The sequence below is a fragment of the Ctenocephalides felis genome, unplaced genomic scaffold (genome assembly GCF_003426905.1).
Source record: "Ctenocephalides felis isolate EL2017-DRISC unplaced genomic scaffold, ASM342690v1 CF-g0.4_SCAFFOLD_01604, whole genome shotgun sequence".
NCBI classification, from domain to species: domain Eukaryota; kingdom Metazoa; phylum Arthropoda; class Insecta; order Siphonaptera; family Pulicidae; genus Ctenocephalides; species Ctenocephalides felis.
Window position 1 is genome coordinate 46,171,013 of NW_020537758.1, and position 26,700 is coordinate 46,197,712.

General features: G+C 30.4%; 1 protein-coding gene across 1 annotated transcript in view; it reads right to left on the reverse strand.

The window, feature by feature from the left end:
• Positions 1-25,092, reverse strand: part of LOC113373843 (protein big brother-like) — a 32,806-nt gene extending 7,714 nt beyond the window's left edge. The window contains exons 1-2 of the mRNA XM_026614116.1: positions 25,072-25,092; positions 23,413-23,610 (exon numbers count right to left, since the gene is read on the reverse strand). Coding sequence (XP_026469901.1) covers positions 23,413-23,610; positions 25,072-25,092 — 219 coding nt within the window. The remainder of the gene's footprint in view (positions 1-23,412; positions 23,611-25,071) is intronic.
• Positions 25,093-26,700: the final 1,608 nt, after the last annotated feature.

The window sequence follows — 26,700 nt, forward strand, 5'->3', positions numbered from 1 at the left end:
AAATCAATTATTTTGTTAAGACAAGCAGAAGGTTCTTTGAATCATTTAAATCGGACGCTTAGTTCTCTCAAAAACTGACATTTTTTGCACATTTAGCTCCGTATCTTCGAAATGGCTGGGCCTGCCTTTGCCAAAATCTGATAAACACTTCTCCCAATCATTACTAATTGAATGTTTTTAGAGCATTCAAATCGGATGCTCCGTTCTCTCAAATACTCGATTTCTATTTTCTGTTTAGCTATATATAGTGCGATAACTTATCTAAGACTTCATCCCAAATTATTCTAACTAAATAGAAAACGATTCAAAATTTCAATATCTTGAATTTATGCAGAAAAAGTACGCCCATGCGCGAATTTCAAGTCATGCCAAGTGAAAACAGAGCTTTAACATAATAAAAAAGAGCCTAATCTTGGTAATTTATACCTTCCTGCAGATACAAAAATATTTTTTTAGATTTTAAATTTTCTATACAAATCTCTATATTGTGATTTCTTAGATTTGCCGCTCTTTTGAGCAAAATTAAGACGGAAATGCGATGAATATCATGACTTCTTTGTGATACATATATCAAGATTTCAGGCAAGACGATCACTAAGACGTATGAATTTTTTTTTTTATTCGGCATTTTTTTATATATAGCATATATTATATCATTCCAGGATAAGCAAAAATACGCTTACTTGTTGAGCGTGATTTATTTATTTTGTTAGGAAAATTATAATAATTTTTAATAACACAAATGATAAGCGATTTTAAAAAGTATTGGTTAATTAGTTAATCGAATTAAAATCAAGAACATATTTCAATATGTTAAGGGTTTGGATAGTGGATAAATAAACGTGTCGAATTTAGTACCCTGAAGACACCGAGTATTACTGTCGACCTAAAAATATAAATAACTTCCAAATATGGCATATACAACAATTATCATTTTCCGCTCTCAAAACCTGCCTATTGAGTTTCCTTACTATACAAAATTAAATGCATTTCGGACCGTTCCATTCAAAGTGATTCTCACAGTATAATTTCCATCATTCACCTTAGTGCAAGTATTCATTTCGTAGCAACAAAAGAAAGGTTAACTTAAAAGCACTTTACCGACGCATTTTGTTAAAGTATTGCTTTAATGTGTATCTCATAGTCGGCTATAGAATTTCGTAATTGCAAAACTGCTCCCATTGTGTTGACAAAATGTGTTGACAATGGACAGATACATACTGTCGCGTAGACGGCGTCGTGAAAGAGTTTTTGTAGAGATGAGATCCGCAAGCAATGGAGGACACAGATTCTTGCACGACAGCGATAGACCCAAATTATAATGGAAGAATGGTAACAATAAATTTCTAACTGTACAAAATATTTAATTTTTTTATAGCATAATCTGATTTTTATATAATTTCCCCGAAGGTTTAATTTCTGTTCGCGAATGTAAAATCAAATCTTCGTTTTAGACAACCCGATATAAAGCAGCAGTAAAGCTCATTTTTACAAAAAAATATAGAACAAAATATGTTTCCAAGTGAAATTAGGCCTTCTCAACATTACTGGATCACTTGATATAAGCAGTAGTGATGCCCATTTTTACTTGAAACTATAGATCAAAATAAGTAAAAGTAGCCCCTCTCGGCATTGCTACATAAGATAAAAATATATAAAAAAATTCTAATAACAAAATATATCAAATTTGAATAGTACAAGTATTAAGTTGCCTTCTAACAGTCAAGCAGTTTAGAAGAAATATATATTATAGAGGTCTTAGTTCTGATAGCTGTACAAATAAATATTATCATATTTAAAATAATTAATTAAATTATTAAACTAGTGGGGTGCAAGGCATCGTGCCTTAAGACAAATTGCTGAAACTTCCCGTACAGCAATTAAAAATCTTGGTGCAAACATTATTACAACTTCTATCAAATATCTGATAATTTGATGTATATATGTCCAATAAACATTTTACACCGCCAAATGACGTTTTTTTGACTTACTTTAATTGAGAGTCCATAACCGCTGGACCTGCTTTCCCAAAAATTGGAACAGTTCTTCATCTTGTCAATACAAGTAAAATGTTTTTTGAATTATTAAAATCGGACGCTCCGTTCTCTTAAAAACTGAGTTACCGTTTTTGGCACTTTTTGCCACGTATCTTCGAAACGGCTAGACCTGCTTTCGCCAAAAACTAATCCGCACGTCTCCTTATCAATACGAATCGAATGTTTTTTGAATTATTGAAATCGGTTGATCGGTGTTCCCCAAATCGTCGACGAAAATTTGTATCCGCACACACACACACACATACATCCATTTTTTCTAAGGTATGCCAAAATATTCAAAAACCTTTGAAACGTAAAGATATATAAAAAAATTTATTTCCGACTATTTTGCGATTTAAAAACCACATTATCAGTTTCATTTTAAGAACCATGAAATACTTATCAAATATTGAGATTTAAATTATGTATATTCTTTAAAAAAAAGGCATATGAATTACATTGCAACATTTGTTGGCAATTAAGTTATCAATCAAATACATTCATGTATAATTTAGCATATATTTGGACAGTATGAATTTTTCTTTAATTTTTAAACTGTGTGCTACATCCAAAAAAACATATCTACAGAAAATCGAACAAACTTCGAAAAATATGGGTAAAACTAATGAAAATAGGTATAAAAAAATATTTTAAAGAAAGTGCTCACATCTAAACTATATATTTATGTAAATTTGGATAAAATTTATTATGTTTTACTATAAGTTTGCCTGTGCTATATTTTATTTTTAATCCATTCTTCTTAAATATATTGATTATTTTTAAATATTCTTATATAAAATAGATAGATCTATCTATCTTTCGAAATTAGCATAAAAATTTGAAGTATTGCATATTGTAATTCTTATTTTATAAATAAAATAGCTGAGGCAGGACCAATAAAATACACTATATTATTTTTATCAGTTTCCCAAAATCTGTGCAATAGTTTCTGACAATGTGTCCTTTATATCGGCACCTTTTTTAAGATTGATATCAGTTTAGAAGCTTCTTAAGTAAGTACCTGTGTAAACGAACACTTTAAGTGTAATGAAAGATGATATTTTATTTGCAAACACCCTAAACGAGAAAAAACACACTAACAATAGACTCATATCGCGTGGACCCATCTAGTTTGGCGATACCATTTAGAAAATTTAGTGAACGCTCTAATGCTGTTGTAGCATATAGGATGTTCAGATAAAAATAATTGTATGTAATATATAGTAATTAGGAACCAGGATTTTGCACGTGTAAATAATGGTCTTATGCAGAAAATCTATTCGAAACATTTTTAGCAACCTCGTCAGAACTGAACAAAACTGTGCAATCAACATTTAGACATCTGATTCGTCCATTTATTAAAAATCATTTGTTTATTGATACAAATTATTATCATAGTTTTAACAATTTTAGAATCTTCATATACTGAATTTGTGACACACAAATATTTCAAACAACTACTGCTTTTGTAATATTTTTTCATCAATTTTAAATTCTAGGAACCTCAAATATGATACTTATTGTAAAGATGGATACCATCATAAAATTCCTGCGGACTCTGTTACCAAACTTAGAAGTCATAAAATCATTCTTGCATTTTATAACATCAATACAATGTTGTATAAATATAGGCACGTTACACCTTTATGTTTATATGGACACACGCAACCCAGGATTTAAATAAGCTATGGATAAATACTTTCTGTATTATGGCACCAATAAAACAATTAAGTAAAGCAAAAAAGATAGTTTTATTTAAGAATACGTTTAACTTTAAACATTTTAAAATAGAAACTTGCTAGGGCGGGATTGAAAGCTTCAATTTGGAGGAGGTAGAGTATTGTAAATGATGTCTTCTAAATAGGTAAACTTACGTAGAATTAAGAATTTATTTAGTCTATGCCCTATAAACCGAAGATAAATGTAGCATATTCAGCTATGTATTTAAAAATTTCAATTAAATTAATCTGTTACACTTACAATGGTAAGACTTCTTTACCAAATTACTTACTCTGCTACATTTTTATGTGTCTAAAAGTTATTTTAATACAATTTTTACATTAAGTATCCGTACCTATATAAACTCTTTCTTACATCTTTTTATGAAAACCAAAACTATCAAAATAGCTTACTATAAAATGTGGCGCCAATGATGTTTACAAAGATTTAATGTCTGTAAACAAACGTAAACTTCAGTTCCCTTAATAAAGTGAGGAGTTTATCATAATTTAGAACATGGATCGAATACTCGATCCACTAAATCTATATTAGATAGAATATATTTTAAACAAAACGTTTTGGAGTTACATTGTGGCTTTTATTACGTAATGTGTAAATGAGACTTGGGTTCATAATAGAGATATTAAACCTAGATATATCAATTAATAATCTATAACCTTTAATTGCCACACTTTCACCTGACGTGATTTCAAAACACAACTTGGCAAATTCAATTTAGATCATTCGTTTCGATTAATGTATAGTCGAACAACGATGAAATTTAAAATTTACGATGCTTTGACATCTAAATCAAATCCTACATATACAAACAAACATGCATTTATACTTATATTATATTATATACATTGGCAACATTTAATGTCTTATTTAGAAGTGTTACACGCTTGTACAAATGTTAAAATCATATTAATGGCAAGAAATTTATATTTATTTACTTTTTATAAAGGACTGATTTCATTAGCAAGATTAGGACATCATAGATTTCATCGTTGAAAACAAGAACATTTTTTACCATTTTTCAGCGATGTTGCAGGTAAAAAACATTTGAGCAAAATAATCACTAGTCCTTTTTCTAAAAAATCTTATTTTGGCAAAAAGCGCAAAAACTTGTTTCGGAAATTAAATCGGTTCAGCTTTCGTGTTACATTTTAAATGTTATTGTTAGTGTTATATACAACAATGAAATATGTTAAGAAGGATCGTTTAAGGATGAATATATTTAAAAGTACAACAAAAAACGTCGGATTTTACGTATGATTTAACAATTTTTGCATACTGAATACAAGAAGAGAGAGGATATCGATACTTATTGTTATTTATTTACAATGAGATCGTTTTCAATAATAATGCTTGGCTTTAACAAAAATTTAATTTTGTCTGATGATGAAAGTAAAAATTGTAGATTTTATGCAAAGATATAAATATATAAAATATACCAAACTTCATGAAAAATAAAATATTACAAACAATTACTAGTTAGTGTCATATCAAAAAATTATATATCACTTCCCCAATTTGTGTTGGATTTTAACTCATTCCTTCGGACAGAGCACTTATCAACTATTTTGCCCAAAATCCGGTAGCACAAAGAGTGCTTATTAGAAAAAATAAATAAAAAATTAAATTGCATCGTTTCTAGGCCGTCTTTGATTCTGTTGCATAGTTAACTGTAACCGTTGTTTATTTAAATTTCCAACTGGTCTTAGAAACGGACGTGAGGATGCTCTTTGTACGACTATGCAGTCGGCTTTTTGGTCTTTGCTCTTTGGTCTTTTTTATATCATGGTGTTTACATCAAGGCGACTTTTGCTACCAGTCTTTTCACATGAGATTTCCGTCAGTTGTAAAAGTCAGTGGTGCCCGATAATTGACACAATACTATGAATCAAAAATCAAAATAAAGAAACATTAATTGTTAGCCACAATTAAAATATGATAAATGATACACCATTTGTAATTTTGATGTAATTATCTCTATATGTAGTTCTTATACCAGAGCAGTGCATTAAATAGAACATTATCTAATTTAATGTGCATTTAAAAGAATATCGTTTCACACTTTGAGGTCGGTATTTAAACATTTTAAAATAATATTCCCCATGTGCAGAATGCACATTTTATTAGTTTGTAGTTCGTTCTTCTTTCGATTAATTTGATTCGCTCAGGGTGCACTGATTGCATAAAAACGTTTAAATTGTATGTGATTTTTCACATGTAACAATAAATATGATAAATATAACTACTTTCACTATAGGCATTTATAAAACATCATGTATACCAAACCATATATTTAAAACAAATAAATAAATTGTTGATCAATACCAAATAAAATGTACGTTGATTTCCTGTAATGACGGATATAAGTACAAAAATAATGAAAAATAATCAAGTTTGAATATATTTTATATTTTATTAAATGCATCATTATTAATTGCCGTTTCAAGTCTAATAGGGTTTTAATTATTGACAGTGATTTTTAATTATGTGCACCACTGCTCAAAGAGGCGGTAAATTTGAAAGTGCAAAAGGGCGCGACTGAAAACTCATTAACATTGTTCAACTCATGTTTTAATTACCCGCCTTCGCCCATAAAATTCTATCCGCGCCGTGTTTATTTATAAATTCGTCTTTTTATCGTTCAATTCATCATGTACAGTTTACTTTGTAAATATTGTACAGAATCGACCGTATGCAGTTCATTCTTGATTCAATTGGTGGCTTTCCTTTTATTTTTCTCTCATTTTCCAAGTCTTTGATGTCAATTGAAATAGACAGCTTGTGATCTTTTTTATGGTGTTTATATTTTTGGTGTTTTATATTGTGGCCATGGAATATAAAGATAATTCATCTCGATCATCCTCATTTACCATTTGTTGTTTTATAATTACTAGCATTGCTTGTTTCAACAATCACATATCTTCTTATGAAAAAATCTGGACATTAGTATCAGTAATCAGATTTCAATGAACAACAATAAGCAGAATCAATTAAAAAATCTTTATTCGTTTTATTCAAATGCGGCACGTGCTCAGCTTCGGAGCATGATTTTTGTATGCGCTTGAATTCACCATTTAGTGAGAGAGTTTAGTGAGATGTAAAACATAATAAATAGTTAAATAGATAAATACAAAAATTTTATTTATTATTGGAAGACTACTGTGAAGTGCTTTTGCAATGAGTGTTTAACACTTTGAAAGATTAAAATATATAAATATGTTTTTGGAGAAAATTAAAAGCTTAACGTCTAATAGGGCCCTATTCATGTGCATTGTTTTATGTATAGATCTTTTTTTTTTTAATTTTTATTATAGCAAATTTTGTTATTTCAAACTTATTCCGGAATTTCAAAATTATGTGTTAAGTGGCCAAGATATTTATACTATCAATAATAGTTGTATCATATATAAACAACACTCAGTTGCCGTTATTACAAGCTGCAGAATTTAAAATTACTGAATTCATTCAAATTACTTAAAATCAACTATAAATGTGATAATTATAACCCTTTATATAGCGTTAATGAAATAAATAAATATTTATTATCCATCACCCAGAGCCTTGTCTAAATTGATTCTCCGATTATAGTTTCCGATTTCCCATGCATTTCATATGAATCCAGCGCCATCCGATATGACAGTTATTTGAGAATTATACTTGGCTTGTTTAATAATATTGAGTATGGAAATAAGGGTTGAATATTTTGACAGCGGATCACACAAGCGTTAAACATTTTATTCACATGTTTTCTCATTCGATTATTTGTCAAAGGGTTGAAGCCTTTGGGCTTTTGCAATAGGCGACATGAATTGGAAATAGGACAAACAAATCGAATAGAATAATAAGAACAACTGCAGTTTTATATTAGTTAAATATTTTTAAGTTAATTCATCTTAAATAACTTTGAAGAATCAATTGGTTATGATTCTGAAGGAATCAAAGTTTCCTTTTACTTGTGAATTTTATTACCTTATGATATAAAAACCTTTGATTAACGAACGCATATACGTACAATGTAAGTAATAAACAGTCGAATGATATTCGAATAATAAAAATAGTTGAATATTCGAACAACTTCCATCTAGTTATTTCCAACAGCATGTGTCCTATGTTGTTTCTGCCACCCCAGAAGCGTGTGCCAAAGTTTAGTCGTGCCTTTTGCACATTTATGTCGCATCAATTATGTCACAAGTCTACCGTGAAATTTTTATGACAACAAAGGATATCTACAGAATCCCATTTAGCTTTCGGAAACGCTTTTTTTCTGACCATCTCGTGTCGGATTGCTATGTCAATATGTCCCTTGCTTCAGAATTTTCGAAGACCGTCATGAATACTTCTCAGAAAATTGGGCAATGATTTATTAGGTATGCAATTTCAAACAGTGTAAAGTTGAAAATGTATTACATATATGCAGTATTGGCCTAGTTGATTTCACAAATAATTTATTGAACAAGCATACATATCAAAATATTTATTTAAAATAACTTCAAAAGAATCCTATTTGTATCGAAATTGTATTTAGAAAAATCATTTAGTGAAATTTGAGTAATTGAATCATATATAGTATAAACAATTTTGCAAAAATTATAAGTAGCAATATTGTTCGGACGTATTTTCGTTTTATTACATTGGCCATGAAGGTGACAATCTTCATGGCATTGAGCTTTTAGACAGAATGGTTGCTACCAATGATAGAGCGGGTAGCGGAGTGTTTGATGGAACTAATTGTTTACTTCTAAAAGTAAAGTCCGCAAAACAACATGTATGATAAATAATAAATATAAATGTATCTTTTTCCTTATAACGTGGTGACAAATCAGTGTTGTCAATCTTGTAATAAGAACTGGAACAAATACATAATATACAAACAAATGAGTGTTTAATACAGTCTACAGCTACAAGGGTTAATTATAACCCAACAACCTGAATTATCGACCGAGAGTTTTAATAAATTTCATAATTACGTAAAGCGCATACAAGTATCAATTATTAGGCGGTAATTTAAAAAACGAATATTTTCAGTTCTGAATAATTGTATAAGAGATTGTAAAATTATTATTATTTTCCGATTGCATAAACTAGTGACAAATTTATGTCTATCATATTTGACAGCACTCCCAGAAGACCATTGTAGGAACTAAGTTTTCTTGTAATTTTTCTAAACCCTAAATTCCCCTTATAAATAGCGCGTGACTTTCAACTTTACTTCCTATAGACAACAAACATCTCAATAACTGTAAACACGACAGATAATTTGGAAAAGGGCTTCTATAAGCTTTAGTTAATTGATGTCTGACTTAAAGACTATTAGAAGATCTTAGTTACTTAAAAGACCAGCTGTTACTCTATTGTAAAGGAATCGATAAAGGAAAAGAAATTGAGCTGCAATTTTTCATACAGAGAATTTCCGAAATGCAGAATATTACAGAAAGACATTTATTATCATCAATGTGATAATGATAAAGTGGTAATAAATTTTGATCTAAAAGTAAATTTGCGACGGGACCTGAATCAGAAGTCCCGAGTTCGATACCCACTTCGAGCAGCCTGTTGTCAGGCAGCATGACAGCGATTTTCATTTGGAAATGTAGATAGCAATATGTTTCCAAGTGAAAATAGCCCTTGCCTGGCATTGCTGCGCCAATAAAAGGTCAGCCCTATTAGATTAATTCTAATAACATAATTATCAAATATGGATGGATTAACCATTGGGTTACCATCTAAAAAATACGAAGTAAGGAGAAGTTTCAGCCCAACAGCTCATAGGACGTAAGGTTCTGATTGCTGTTAAAAAATAAAAATGAAAAAAATAAAAATAAAATTAAAAAAAGTAAATTTGCAATGTAATCCCTAAATACAACACACAAATATTGTTGTGACTGTAGTTATCCTTAAACAGCAAATAATACAAAATTTCAAAGATTTGAAATGTTATGTCAATTACAGTATCTTATATTCTCAAAGTATGCAAAACATTTCAAGAATTCCGAACCAAATCCGTTTCGACATTTTGTGCAAACATAGAAACATCTGTCACAGCCACGCGCCAGGAGTCACCTCTTCTGAGTTCGTGTCATTTATTATAAACAAGGAAGAGCGTTAAACACTGGGTAAAGAAAAACAAGAAAAAATCACAAACCCTTCTGAACAGAATACAGAACAGCACTACGTAATTTATCAATGTATCTGTCACTACGGATTTTCGATTTTCGGGACACACACGATAGAAGTCTTTCTGAATCACTATTTCCCAGAAATCTACAAGAATACGCACGAAATCTCTGAGTTATTACTTTAACTAATTCTCGATCTCTTACTGCAAATCATGATAAGGAAATATTTAATTAATTAATTATATAATAAATAATACAGGCTGTTGGCTTTTAATAAAATAATTTACGAGTATAATATTTTATTGTGCAATTCCCAGTATAGTTTGTGATTTTAAATTCGCCACGCAATTTATAAAACCTTATAATAGACATATAGACATATGTATAATTTTCCGGAACCTTTTTCGTGTTATAGAGAATATAAATTTCAACAGAACTGAAATGTGTTGTTAAGCAGTCTTCATTCGTATAAAATTAACTCATAAATCTAGAGAGCAACAAGCACTTTTGTTAGTTCCCGTACTAATTGTTGCATCAATTGATGAAAGGCCGTGACTAAGTTCCATTCAACCAGATTATAAAATATGTGTAGGTGCGAACGTGTGAATACAATTGGATGAATTCGAATTCTATTATACAATAAACTAATTGTATTCATTATATATTATGGGGCAGTTTATTTAGACAATTTTCAGGTTTTAGAAGAAGCAGGAGGACATTTGCTCAAATTTGTATGGAACTTTGGAATTGAAGGCATTCGTGTAAAACCGAACGAATTCTATTACTTTTGTTAAGAGTGACCCTAATTAAGCAATAAACGTAGAAATAAACACATTATATTGATCGTTTTACTAAAAGTTACAGGATCGGCATTTATAACTTGTAAATCCCTCATCAAACTTTTAATAAGATTTTAGAACAGAATATCACATATGCGTATGCATTATGAAAATATAGGTCAAACTTATATTACCACTTATTACAATTATTAGACTCGATATATGTTGCTTATTGCAAATTTGATTTATATAATATATTAGTTATCTCATACGCTTATGAAATAGTTTTCAGTCTATCTGGCATATTTCACATGCCATTTTGCATTTAGAACTTTAGACTAATATTTGGAATTCGCAGACAAAGAACAAAGTTCAAGAGATATTTCGATCGGATATCTAAAATAATTTTCATTTGCAATTTCATAAAAAGTTTCCCATTAAGTTCTGTTTAGTAAAGGATTCATAATTGGAATATTCAACATAAATTTTATTTCATTAAGTATCACTCAAAATAATTATCTTGCAAATGATAAAATTGAATTAATTAATTATGTTTCCCAATATAACAATATGGATGGAACTGGCCGTATCATTTCAAGAGTAGGTAATATAACAATGAATAAAATAATAAAATTTGATTTATTAAAAAAATTCCCAACTTCTGAAATGCTTGTAAAATATAAAAAAAATACATATAAGTATATTATTATTTGTATTTTTTTTCTAAATCCCTGTTAAATGTGGATACAAATAATTATAAGTTAAGAAATCTTTGACTGAAGGACTTTTGTGCCGAAAAAGATATTTCTTGGCAATTAAAAAAGGCGATTTTTTGTACAGACGCCGTAAAAAGCCGCCTTCTAATAATAACTAATTTACTGTGAAGTATACCTGTGCGGGCTCTTACAGGGGTCGCACAGGTACAAAACTGAATTTGTAAAAAGTATAGAAATAACTATTGGATTGATAAAGTTACTACAAATATTTTTGTATGAAAAAATATTATGTTACATGTATACTAGTTTAAATTCAGTATATACAGTTTTTATCTAAAACATATTTCATTGAATACAGTGTTAGAGCAAAATCCTCAATTATTCAGTTATAAAAAGAAGTTTTAATTTACATTCACACATACGAACAATGGAACGATTGACCATATGTTGATCGCGTGCCAGAACTGGTAATGATCTCTTTAAAATAAGATCAGTCATCTGTCTGATGTTTCTGTTCTGCTTGTTCGTTCCATAACACTTTTGAAAAAAGTGGCTACTTATAATTTTCTTCATACAAATTATAGCAACAGACATTAATTTGAAAGTCACATGATTTGATATGTTTTTTGTACACAATATATAATTAAATTAGAAGTAATTCACATATTTATGACATGAATCAGAATCGGAATTACATTTTTGGGAGCTATGATATTATAGTAGATAGTATGGAATAAAATGAATCAAATGAAAAAAGAAGTATAAATAGGTCGCAAACACGGCTTTTTTGCCATTAGTTCAATTTTAGTTGTTTCTTCCCATCATAGGGGCGTCACTAACTTTAGCACATTTTACCGCTTAATTCTAGATAAGATATATATAAATATGTAATATAGAGAAGATAAATCTGTAAATGTGCGGAAAACACTAAATCAGAGCAAAGCACATTTGTTTTGTGTTTACCACCCATTTGGTTTAAAAAATACTTTTTAACTTCCCGTAGGGTAAGTTATTGTAATGGGCCGAAAATCGGAATTGAAAATTTTTACATTTCTCGACGTTTTGAAGGATTCTGAACATTTTGGCATACCTCAGAAAAAATGGATGTGTGTGTGTGTGTGTGTGTGTGTATGTGTGTGTGTGTATGTATGTATAGATACAAATTTCCAGTCACGTTTCCGGGCGAACGGATCAACCGATTTGAATGGTTTAAAAAGCATTCGATTTCTATCGATAGGGAAAAGAGCTGATTAGTTTTTGGCAAAGGCAGGTCCAGCCGTTTCGAGAATACGGAGCAAAGAGTGCAGAAAATAGAAATCAACTTTTTGAGAGAACGGAGTATCCGATTTGAATGATCTAAAAAACATTCAATTGATAATGATTGGGAGAAGTGTTTATTAGTTTTTGGCAAAGGCAGGCCCAGCCATTTCGAAGATACGGAGCTAAATATGTAAAAAATGGCAGTTTTTGAGAGAACTAAGCGTCCGATTTGAATGATTCAAAGAACTTTCTGCTTGTTTCAACAAAATAATTGACTTAGAAAGAAAAATTTTTTTTGTTCCAATTTTTTTTTTTTTTTTAAATTTTTTGAAAATCGAAAATAATTCAGATTTTATTTTTAATTCTGACTATAGTTCTAATATACTTTAAACAAATAATTTCAACTTTCAATATTAGACAATGTTACAATATTTATAATAATCTATTTGAAAACATTCAGTATTCCTCGAACATTTCGTTATGGTACGGGAAGTTCCAGCAATTTGCCTTAAGGCACGATGCCACCCACCCCACTAGTTATTTATTTGAACGATTAATAAAAATAACAGAATTGTATAGACTATATAAAACAATTTAGAACATTAATTTCAAAAATAAAAAATATACATAGAGAATTTGAATTTGAAGTTACAGAAACCTAGAACAATAAATAGATTTATAAAATATTGTATATAAAGAAGCATGTGCAGTGACAAAATTTTAAAACTCATAAACTACTGACATCGAAATAAAAACAGTGTTTGCTGAAGCATTATAATCTTTTATAATTGTTCATTTCAACGCGATTCTAAATCATACAAAATCCAGACCTATACCCCGACTGCTGTTATTATTTTCATGGCATCAAAAAAGAGCATTAAAGAGAATATAAAATCATGCGACTGTGAAAAACTCTTTGTAAATCGCTGTAGATGACCACCATCCCGCCTGTCACCGCGGCGGCGGGCGACGGGAGCCACCCTGCGCTTTGCGGCGTCGGTAGCACGCAAGATGGCGGCGGTAGATCAATACGCGGCGTCGGGCGTCGGATTGGTTAACCGACGCCAGCACTCGGTTTTGGGGGTAGCTCGTTGTGGGGGTGGCGGCGAATCCGTGGCATAGAAATGGGCGTACTGCTACTGAACAACTGCGAACGACCCGATGGCGGGATACCGCCGCTCGTTGGAGAGACCGCCAGGGCTACCGCACCGCCACTACTACCGCGGAACATAGCGACGGCGGACGAGTTACTGCCAGGACGCGGCGCGGCGACTGGAGAAATATCGGAAGAAAAGACTCGAGGGGGATGGAAGATACAGCTGTACATGTGTTGCGCGATTTGGAGGGAGTGATTTAGATTTTGTGTTGGAGGGTTGCGACATGTTCGAGTGTAACGTAACTGCTCTTCTTGGTATTTCGAAATTAAAAGTCAAGGATGATAAATTTGCAAAAAAGAAATCTTAGATCTAATGAATATTTTTGGATAGTGTACATGACTCATGTCATTAATAATTAAGAATTTACTTAAATGTTCAGTAAAGTTTTATATGATTAAAAATACCAATGAATAAAAAAATATCGTACAAAATTATTATAAAACTAGTGGGGTGGGTGGCATCGTGCCTTAAGACAAATTGCTGGAACTTTCCGTACCGTAACGAAATGTTCGAGGAATACTGAATATTTTCAAATAAATTATTATAAATATTGTAACATTGTCTAATATTTATAAGAATTATATAAACTGAATTGCAGAGTTGAAATTATTTTTTTAAAGTATATTAGAACTATAGTCAGAATTAAAAATAAAATCTGAATTATTATTTTCGATATACAAAAAATTAAAAAAAAAAAAAAAAATGAAACATTTTTTTTTTCAAAATCAATTATTTTGTTAAGACAAGCAGAAAGTTCTTCGAATCAATTGAATCTGACGCTTAGTACTCTCAAAAACTGCCATTTTTTGTACATTTAGCTCTGTATCTCCGAAATGGCTGCGCCTACCTTTGCGAAAGACTAATAACCCCCTCTCCCAGTCATTACTAATTGAATGTTTTTTAGATCATTCAAATCGGATGCTCCGTTCTCTCAAAAACTCGATTTCTATTTTCTGCACTCTTTGCTCTTTATCTCCGTAACTGCTGGACCTACTTTTGCCAAAAACTAATCAGCTCATCTCCCTATCAATAGGAATCGAATGTTTTTTGAACTATTCAAATCGGTTGATCCGAGCGCCCGAAAACGTGACTCGAAATTTGTATCCATACATACATACACACATACACACATACACACACACACATCCTTTTTTCTGAGGTATGCCAAAATGTTCAGAAACCTTCAAAACGTCGAGAAATGTAAAAATTTTCAATATCGATTTTTGGACGATTACAATAACTTACCCTACGGGAAGTTAAAAAATTGAATATTACACTGTAAAAATGCGAAACATTGAAAGTTCTTTAGAATTACTGAAACGCTTAAATAGTAGGGGAAACTGGATACGATTGTGCCAGACAGTCAATGTAACAGCTAAATTTTACTGATTTTGAGATAGAGTCTAAAGAGAAAAAGATGAAGTATGTGCGTTGGAATAAGTTTCCACAATTTATTATTTCTCATTTTGTTTTAAATAAAACTTCAAGCATTTTATTTCCAACAACTATCTGTACCTATCATATACTATGTATATGTTCGAGACAAGATACCAGTATTTAATACATGAGTTTCAAACAGGGCGTCATATCACCAAATTGTATCAAAATCTTGTTAAGAAACGCTGACAGTATGTTCAACTACATATTCTCATATCCCCCAAAGAATACGAAGTAGCACATGTGTGGTGCAACCCATACCCCCGCCACGAGGAGGGTGAACCGCTGAGGGCTGGTTGCGCGGAGTACATTTGCGGAGCAGTGGCGGCATCTTCGGGGTAACCGAAGCGGCATTGGGGTGAGGGACTGGTAATGGAGGGAGAAAAATCAACGGCCATGTTGTACCGACCGCCCCACACACATAACAAACAAAATCGTTTTCTCTTTTTCTCATTTTCTTTTTCCATTTTCCGACAATAATGTCACGAGCCAAAAATCGCGGCTTCGACCCTAATATAATTAGATAGGAGGATAAAAATATACGTCACAGTGCTGGATTATCGAATGTAAAAGAAAATTGTTCAGTAATGGTTTTAACGAAAAGACAGTAATTTATAAAACATTAAATAATTAATTTCTCTATTATGTAAAATTATTTAGATTCAATCTACGACCACTCAATACAATTATATGATCATAAACTGAACTTTTCAAAAAAAAAATCATATTTATCAATGTTAATTAGCTATTGAATTAAAGCACATATGATGATAATCATCGCTTCAAATATATTTCATAATAATATAAACTCATAATATAAATTGAATTATGAAAATGGATTAGATTAGAAATGTAAATTTATTATAAATCGCTAATTATGACTGCAAATCAAAGTCCAGACTGTAACTTGTAAATGCAATAATGGAACTCAAGATTAAAATATTTGGATGTCTAAAACTTGTTATATAAAATCGGCTATATAAACAAATTGGATGCACAGGTCAATCCGGAAATGCAAATAGTACAAACAGCCAAAAAAATAAAACGCCTGAAAAGAAAATGGCCCAGTGATCTACCGTCAACAACATAATTTTCTCTGTTTTGCACAGGAAAATTTTCAAACAAGTTATTTTTAATTATTATTTATTATTGATTATCGTTTTTAATACTAATACTATTATTTTAATTAATATTTATTCATTTATTTATTCTATTTCTTTTCTTTAATTTCTTTTATTCTATTTTTTTTTCTTCTTGATTTTGATTTTCAATACCATAACTTTTAACTTGTAGATTGTATTGTAATCTGATTGTTAAAATTAGCAGAAATAAAAAAAAAGAAAAAAAAAATCGGCTGAAAATCATCGTTTCACAAAAACTGATTGTACGTGTAAGTCTATTATAAAAATTGTGCCTATTATGGTATGAAGAGGGTTTATTCACAAGTCAACCTGCACCCAGCACAACAAAATTTTAATATCAGTCCTTCATTAACTTTACACTTTATTAAAAACTTTTTTATTAAAAGCCAATTCATAACAAGCGAGTAATTTCCTCGGGCTGTTGCCGAGTTTTCGTCGGTTAACCTAAGCCCGGCTTCGTATCGCGGGCGACGGCGCTTTATGGGCGCACCAGCCGGCGCGGAGTGGGTGGCAAGCCGTAAGCCAAAATAGGAGTTAGGAGTTAGGAGTTAGAAGTTGGGAGTCGCGAGTGTGCGGGCTGATTATCCGACGGCCATGTTGAACGATCTCATATGTGCGTAATAAAGCCTCTCCAGTTTAGCTTTAGTATGGTAATACAATTAAACCATGAAAATGCGGGTGGTATGAACGATATTTACATGTACACCGAAATAATTTATATACGTGCACATATAAGACTATTCTGAGCATTAAAGTTATTTATGCTTTAGGCAATTCGTATAAATAATCATAAATTACATTGTAAAATCACCAGTTTTAAGATGCTGGCTCAACGTAAGATAACAAGGACTATGGGACTTATTTAAAAGGGGTACTCTGTTTTCATGAAATAAATTATTAATATGTATTACAATGCAAGCGTGTTGATGAATAAAGTCTCAATTCTTATTGTTAGTTATATTTAAATGTGCTACTTTAATAATGATATTTTAATTATAAAAAATACGGTAATGCATATAGGGAATGCAATACCGGTATACCGAATTACCGGTAAACCGCCCGATTTTTCGGCGGTATTTTTACCGGTATTTACCCAAAAAATACCGGTATTTTCGGTATTTTTACATAAGCGGTATTTGATACAGAATACATTAAAGTTTAAACTTCTCGGAACAAATTTATCTTTAAATTCCATGTTCGCATAAACAACTATTATATTATCTCAACTTGTCATTAAACTGAATATTTATTGCTTTACTAAGGGCTACATATCGTGTTACAATAAATAGAATTGGACTGATAGATAAAGATGTTTGTTTCATCTTATGTAAAAATGTAACAGTTTTTTTTAAGTGATATTTGCGCCAAAATATTTTATATCTTACAGATATAAAAATCTGCGTAATCTTTATTTTTTTCTAACTTTATACATAATAATTATGATAATTACTAAATATTTTTGCTTCTTATTACAATTATAAAATACTATAGAAGCATCAAATTGTTTTAAATAACAATACTCATCAATTGGAGATTATTAATTTAACACATCGGATACAGACAATATAGTTTATTATAATAATGTAATATAATCTTTTATGAGTTTTTGGTCTTTCTTACTCATAAGTTTGTTTTTGGTGAAAAGTACACATTATACTCGATAGTGATAGTGACAATTAAATTGGATATAATTTTGTTAAATTATTATTTAAAAAAGTAAATTTATTGTTTTATTCTATTATTTTCATTTTTTAGTTGAATATAGTTGTTGTTGTATATACATTTTTTTATATTTGTACTAGTAACTTTGAATTTTGTTTACGTCTGTTTAAGATAATAAAAATACCGGTATTCCGGTTTTAAAATGAAAAATTACCGAAATATCAGTATTGAAATTTTCCATCGGTATTGCTTTTCCTAATGCATACATTCAAATTTTTTATGTAAAAACTTTTAATAATCATTTTATGATGCTATTTCGGATAAAATAGTGCTATATTAATGATACTCACTGAAAAAATGTTGAAAAAAATTAGAATTGGTGCCAAAAAGGGTATGAAAAATTAAATTTATTTTCTGAATAAAAATTAAAAATTTGAAAAACTTATCGTTTACTTATAATTTAAAAACGAATCTAATCTATTAATTGGGAAGAAATACAAACTTAGAATTTCGGAATATATTTTTTTGTCTTGGAACCAAATAAAATTAACTATAACTAAATAACTAAATTTAAAGAAATTAAAAGAAAAAATAATAAGGATACAATAAGCAAATCTCTATTTATAAAGTATATTTTTCATAAGATTCTCCCTGGACATCATGCCTCTCAAAGCCCCACATACATTCCTAATAACAAGTATGGCAGCACGAAAGTCCTTAATATTTAATACGATAGCTTTTGATATCAGATACACTTGTATTTTATACCCTTCCTTTACGTATGTGTTTTGGTATAAAGTGGAAGGATTTTGCGTTTAAGATGAGAGCTGAGTTTTACGACGGTCGTTACGTTGAATCCGGCGGAATAGATAATATACAAAATGTTATGGCTTGGAATATGTGATGTTTAATCTGGAGTGGCCCGTAATCCGTAATAGGTCTACGTGTGTAATGTGAGGCGTAGGCTAAGCATACACATTCGCTTGAGTAGGATTATGTAATGTATATACATGGGTAGGAAGGTAATATAAATGTGTGCAGATTTGATGAGACTAATTAATCATTTAAGTGCTTTTGCAACCTTAGGATGTGCGGCTGTGGTAGGCGGAGGCATAAAGCACACACAGCAGCGGGATGACTGCGCTGTAGGAATAATACTCACTTTGCCTTTATAATAGTTTCAAGTAGGGTAGAGCGGGGCTAGTTGAGCATAGGGGCAAGTTGAGCAATCGAAATATCTTGAAAACCAATCACCGTCCGTTTAGGCATTATATGGCGGAACGATAGAGGTTTGGGAGAAATAAACATCCCGCGATCGCAAGTGGCCGCTGGACAAATGAGTGAGGCTCACGGGCGTTTTGTTTATTTTGAGACCAAAAACTAAAAAAGTAATTCATCACGAGTTTTCGTCTGGTTTAGTCAAATGTTATTTATTTTTAATCGGGTAAATGTTATTCTTCCATATAATTATAGTACATTTAATATGCACAGAGATTCTGGGTATAATTCTCACGTTTTTTTATAAACTCACTTTTATTTTGAAATTCCAAGTTGGGGTTAGTTGAGCATAGTTGCTAAAGTTGTTCTGTCACTAAGACAATTACCATTAACTTCCAGAAATTAATTATTATTTTTAAGACTTAAGCTAAGTCTATGAGTAATAATATAAAGAAATAATGATTTTAAACAAAAATACTTAATATATTGGTAAAATAATTCCTTTGATTGATTCTCCTTTCGTTAATTATTCAAAGCAAATTACTATAAGTTTTGTTTTCTCTGTCAATAAAGACTATAAATATAGAACTGGTTATTAAAAACTTATTTAATTTCATCATTAATCGACATTGAACCTATGATTTCATTATACTTTCTTAGTGCTCAACTTGCCCCACCTATGGGGTACATTAAGCATACTTGACTTTTTGCATTTAAACAGCTGTAGCTTTTAAATTTTACTTATTACCAAAAAATAGTATTATTAACTTCCCGTAGGGTAAGTTATTGTAATGGGCCGAAAATCGGAATTGAAAATTTTTACATTTCTCGACGTTTTGAAGGTTTCTGAACGTTTTGGCATACCTCAGAAAAAATGGATGTGTGTGTGTGTGTGTGTGTGTGTGTGTGTATGTATGTGTGGATACAAATTTCCAGTCACGTTTTAGGGCGCACGGATCAACCGATTTGAATGGTTCAAAAAACATTCGATTCCTATTGATTGGGAAAAGAGCTGATTAGTTTTTGACAAAGGCAGGTCCAGCCGTTTCGGAGATACGGAGCAAAGAGTGCAGAAAATAGAAATCGAATGTTTGAGCGAACGGAGTATCCGATTTGAATGATCTAAAAAACATTCAATTAGTAATGATTGGGAGAAGTGTTTATTAGTTTTTGGCAAAGGCAGGCCCAGCCATTTCGAAGATACGGAGCTAAATATGTAAAAAATGGCAGTTTTTGAGAGAACTAAGCGTCCGATTTAAATGATTCAAAGAACTTTCTGCTTGTCTTAACAAAATAATTGATTTTGAAAAAAAAATTTGTTCCAATTTTTTTTTTTTTTTTTTGTTTTTTTTTTTTTTTTTTTTTTGTTTAGTATTTTGTGTATCGAAAATATATTTCAGATTTTATTTTTAATTCTGACTATAGTTCTAATATACTTTAGAAATAATTTCAACTCTGCAATTCGGTTTATATAATTCTTATAAATATTACACAATATTACAATATTTATAATAATCTACTTGAAAACATTCAGTATATTCCTCGAACATTTCGTTACGGTGCGGGAAGTTCCAGCAATTTGCCTTAAGGCACGATGCCATAATTGCCTCAAGACAGAATTCCACTTACAGCTAGTTTTGTTAAGCAATAAGCAACAAATCTATTAAGCCGTATAGCAATTTATTGAGACTTTTCATTCAGGAGCTACATCCGTTTAAGTAAAAAATTTGCTCAACTAGCCCCGCCCTACCCTACATTCGCTTTATAACGTACAGTCTAACAAATTAGAAATAATTTAGATGAATAAAGTGCAAATTTAATATAAAGTAATAAACAATTTACTACAGAGAAGCTAGGAGCTTAAAGTATCAGATTCAAAGTAATTTTTTAAAGATTGTACGAAATAATAGTTACATTATTTAACCAACATGAAATACGAATTGTGAGGGAACATTTTGAACAAAAGGACTTCATGATAAGTGAAATCTTCAGGATCTTACGCTGAATATATTACAAATATCACCGATAAATTTTCAAATTTTATCCTGTTCTCAAAAGTCCTGCGCTTCTTTTTTGCTCATTCATGTGCGTCGCTCGCGCGTGTTTTTGACACCGACGGTGTAACGGAAACACTATAATTCAACATGGCAACTTGTTTCCGGTCAGACAAGTTTTGTTCGAAGGGTCAAACGATCGCACTTTTGGGTTTAGTTGTCCGTCCGCCTAGATCTATTTTTTGTTAAAAAATTCTAAGCTGGGCGTGCCATACATCACGAAAATCATCAAAAGCTTTGCAAATCGTGTGAGATTTCCGAGATGAAAATTAAATATTTGTGCAAAATGTGTATTGTTAATTGTATTTGTTATTAACTTTCCGTAGGGTAAGTTATTGAAATCGTTCAAAAATCGAAATTACAAATTTTTACATTTCTCGACGTTTTGAAGGTTTCTAAACATTTTGGCACACCTCAGAAAAAATTGATGTGTGTGTGAGCGTGTTTTGTGCGTCCGAATTTTTTCGATCACGTTTTCGGGCGCACGGATCAACCGATTTGAATGATTCAAAAAATATTCGATTCCTATTAATAGGGAGATGTGTTGATTAGTTTTTAGCAGAGGCGGGTCCAGTAGTTACAGAGATAAAAAGCAAAGAGTGCAGAAAAAAGAAATCGAGTTTTTGAGAGAACGGGGCATCCTATTTAAATGATCTAAAAAAAACAATCAATTAGTAATGATTGGGAGAAGTGGTTATTAGTTTTTGGCAAACGCAGGCCCAGCCATTTCAAAGATACAGAGCTAAATGTGCCAAAAATGGCAGTTTTTGAAAGAACTAAGCGTCCTATCTAAATGATTCAAAGAACTTTCTGCTTGTTTTAATAAAATAGTTGATTTTGAAAAAAAAGTTGTGTTTCAAAAAATAGTTTTTTCAATTATTTTTTAAAAAAAAATTTTTTTTTTGTATATCGAAAATAATTCAGATTTTATTTTTAATTCTGACTATAGTTCTAATATACTTTAAACAAATAATTTCAACTTTGCAATTTAATTTATATAATTCTTATAAATATTAGACAATGTTACAATATTTATAATAATCTATTTGAAAACATTCAATATTCCTCGAACATTATGGTACGGAAAGTTCCAGCAATTTGCCTTAAGACACGAGGCCATACACCTCACTAGTTTGTATTTGTATTGAGTGCACAAAAATTAAGAAAAATAAAGGGAATTGATATATGATAGTAAAAAATATGACATATATTTCTTTAAGACGATATGAAGTTTTTTTTCAACATAATATTTACAATTGTTCTACATGGACTCTCAGTGAATATTTGGCGATTATTAAACATTAGTATATAAATAGTTAAAAATGCTCAGTTGAATAAGAATACGAATTAGAATAAGAATTAGAATAAGAATTACAATGCCAAAGCAATAGCCTTGCCAAATAACGTTTTAGCCCATACTTTAATATTTCATATCGTAAAATTATACGTTTAACAATACGATTAGTAAGTGAGATATGCTTCAAATAATTTTTTTTTTGTTATTTGTCTCTATTGAGAACATTAAAAATCTAATTTATAATTTATCTATCTATTTAACAAAGAAATTGCCTAAATAAGAAGAAACTTCAAAGTATACCTGACTTTTATTTTTTGCGAGGATCATCTGACTGATGCAAGACAAGGTCAAAATTGGGATTGTCTCGGAAGACCGAACACGAAATAAAATATTCTTTTTTTTTTACAAAAAAAAGGCAAAGATAATAAGAGAAGAAGGCTGCGCAACATATGTCGTAACAATTTGCTTGTGACTTTTGGCAACATTCGATTCTTTGGTTGTGTTTGCGTGTTAAAAAGTTATATTGATATGCTTTATATTGTAAGAAGAATTGAAACAAGTTAATTAAAAACAAGGATAAATCTGTCTTTTGAAAGTAGGATCATAAGATAACTTAAATAATCTATTATTAATAATTTAAATCAAAAATAGTTGTAATATATTACTGTGTTTATAAACATACAGAGAGTCCCTAAATTAATCCAATATTTGTTCATCAAATTTTTCTATTTTTCTCATGACCCTGCGATCAACGTTACAGCTGATTAAATTTATATAATTACTTAATATTTATTGACTGACCTTTCCGTGTTCTTTATCAAAATCGCATTCTCTTTCGGTTTGCGTGTACCCGCCGCTTGAAAGTCCGGCGTTAAAAACCAACTGCAAATTCGTGCCAGTAGCGGCAAAGGCGATCTCCGTGCGTCCCTCGCGGCATCCGTTTTGGAAGCGAACTTGACGCTCTTCCTGAGGCCGATCGCGGAAGCCTGTGTATCTTATCTGTCGAGAAAAAAAATAGCATTTAGGAAGGAATCTTGCAACATATTTATCTAGTCATTTTGGATAAATTGGCGTTAATTGTTAGTTTCTAAAACAAATCGTTAATGTTGCTAGGGATAATGAATAATCAATTTATTACTTTCATTCAAAATCTAATTAGGTAAAAATTAATTATTGCAAAAAAAAACAACAGGAAACCACATAAGCTTTCGCTAACGGTATCGCACAAATATAACGCAATTAGTATTTCGGTAATGATATATGATTTTTTGTTCTGGTGTCATTACGACAACCTCTTGTCTTGATTACAAAAACCACGTCTAATTTGATATTTGTTTTTTAATGAATTAGAAGATAATAGTCATCGGTGTAGTTGAGAATACGTTGGACGATGCTGTAATAACTTTTTTTAATCAGAATAAAACTTTCTTCTTCGAGGAAATAATATTGTGGATAGATTTTGTTATAGAAGGAGAGCTGGGGGAAACTATTTGGCAATAAATTTTATGAACACGAGCATTATGAAACGCTTGGTTTAACGCTTGAAGTATTAATGATATACATTTTTTATACTTATTGTTAGTTAGACACTTCAAATTTTGTCCTTAAGGGGCACAACTAGTGTAACCACCTTAAAAAAAGGAAATTTTAGGGAATTTATATTAGAAAAACTTCTTTATTAGTTATTTCAAAATTTTAGGAATATATTTATACATGTTTTAAGAATACATAGTAAAAATTTTTAAGCAAAAAATTAAATATTTTTTAAGTTATCGTCGATCTCCAACGGCGCGACAAAAAAAAGGCCCTTCACAAAAAAAAAACAATTTTACCCAAAATTTCGGTCGTTTTTGGACTGCCATAACATATTTCGATACTATAACCTATCGAAATATGGAAAAATTGAAAATTCGATTTTTTGAAAATTTCACACTAGTTGTGCCCCTTAAAAATTGTTAAATCTTATCCTTCAATTGTTATTTATATCCTTAACTTGTACATTTTATCCTAGTAAAAATACTAGTCAATATTGAATTTTATGAAAATAAGCAATATGAAACATTTGATGTTGAAGAACTAAAGACAAACAGAGGCATATTTTTCCCCTTATTCTAATTGGTATACACTTCACAACTTTTCCTTAAAAATTTTGTATTAAAAATTGGATAATTAAAAAAATTAACGTCCCAAAATAATTTTGCAATTTAGTTTATTCTTGGTTACCTTAACTTTCTCTTTCGTTTCGAGTACAAGTTGTTCGAAAAGCCGAATATTATCTCAAATCATTATTACAGAGTATCCGTTCATAATTGATTTATTTTTGAATTATTGTGTATCTAGTATAAAACATATAAATAAAAAATGCTTGTGACACATCAAATGTAAGTATGCGTCATGTGTTGATTCGCGGTATAAAAGTTTGTACAATCACTCTGGTATTTCCTTTTCATAAGCATTTACATATAAATCTCGTTTATACATTTGAGCGCATCTCGACGTAGTAGTGCCTCTCTGTGTTTTCTTCAGTGGGTCAAACTTTAGTAATATAGGTAATATATTTTTTATATAGAAACTTCATTATTCAATGTTTTTTATTCATATACCTATTCAAAAGTCACACGAATCAGTTGTCATATTTATGTAGCCGATAATTGAAACTAGTGAGATGTATGGCGTCGTGACTTAAGGCAAATTGCTGGAACTTCCCGTACCGTAACGAAATGTTCGAGGAATATTGAATGTTTTCAGATAGATTATTATAAATATTGTAACATTGTCTAATATTTATAAAAATTATATAAACTGAATTGCAAAGTTGAAATTATTTGTTTAAAGTATATTAGAACTTTAGTCAGAATTGGAAACAAAATCTGAATTATTTTCTGAAAAAAAAATTGAAAATACAAATTTCCAGTCACGTTTTTTGGGCGCACGGATCAACCAATTTGAATGGTTCAAAAAACATTCGATTCCTATTGATAGGGAGATGAGCTAATTAGTTTTTTGGCAAAGGCAGGTCCAGCAGTTACGGAGATAAAGAGCAAAGAGTGCAGAAAATAGAAATCGAGTTTTTGAGAGAACGGATCATTCGATTGGAATGATCTAAAAAACATTCAATTAGTAATGGTTAGGAGATGTGTTTATTAGTTTTTGGCAAAGGCAGGCCCAGCCATTTCTAAGATACGGAGCTAAATGTGTAAAAAAATGGCAGTTTTTGAGAGAACTAAGCGTCCGATTTAAATGATTCAAAGAACTTTCTGCTTGTCTTAACAAAATAATTGATTTTTGGAAAAAAAACTTTTTTTCAATATTTTTTTCAAAAACAATTTTTTTGTATATCGAAAATAATTCAGATTTTATTTTGAATTCTGACTATAGTTCTAATATACTTTAAACAAATAATTTCAACTTTGCAATTCAGTTGCAATTTCTTTACGATACGGGAAGTTCCAGCAATTTGCCTTAAGGCGCGATGCCATACACTCCACTGGTTTTTATTTATAGTAAGCGAAAAAAGTGCAAATAAATTTATTCATTTATTCATTCAGCGAATATATATATTTCAATTCTTTCCATTTCCTATAAAAATGACTTTTTGTATTCCGAGCATAAAACATTTTTAATATTTCCCTTATTTTTTTCAATTAATGAATATTTCTCAAATTTATAATTAGGAGAAAATAAATATGGTAAAATACATTTAGCTCTAAATAAAGCGATTGTAAAATATACTTTTAATTAAAGTTAAATACATTTGTTTTGATAAATAAAACCTAAAATTGCGCCTGCAATTCCCAAATTTAGCATTATTTGTACGTATTTGGATAGCTTGTACATATTTATATCTATATTTATATATATATTATATATATATATATATATATATATATATATATATATATAATTACTTCTGTGTTAGGTAGAAATCCCCGTGAATGAGTGTTCCAGCTAATTGATATGCAAACAAGCAACTCGAAGCGTTTGAATAAAAATGCGTTGAAAAGATTTGTTTCAATATTATGTATATAAGCATTCTAAGAACGAATGACGAATTATAATTAATGAATTTTTATTTATTGACTTTCTCTT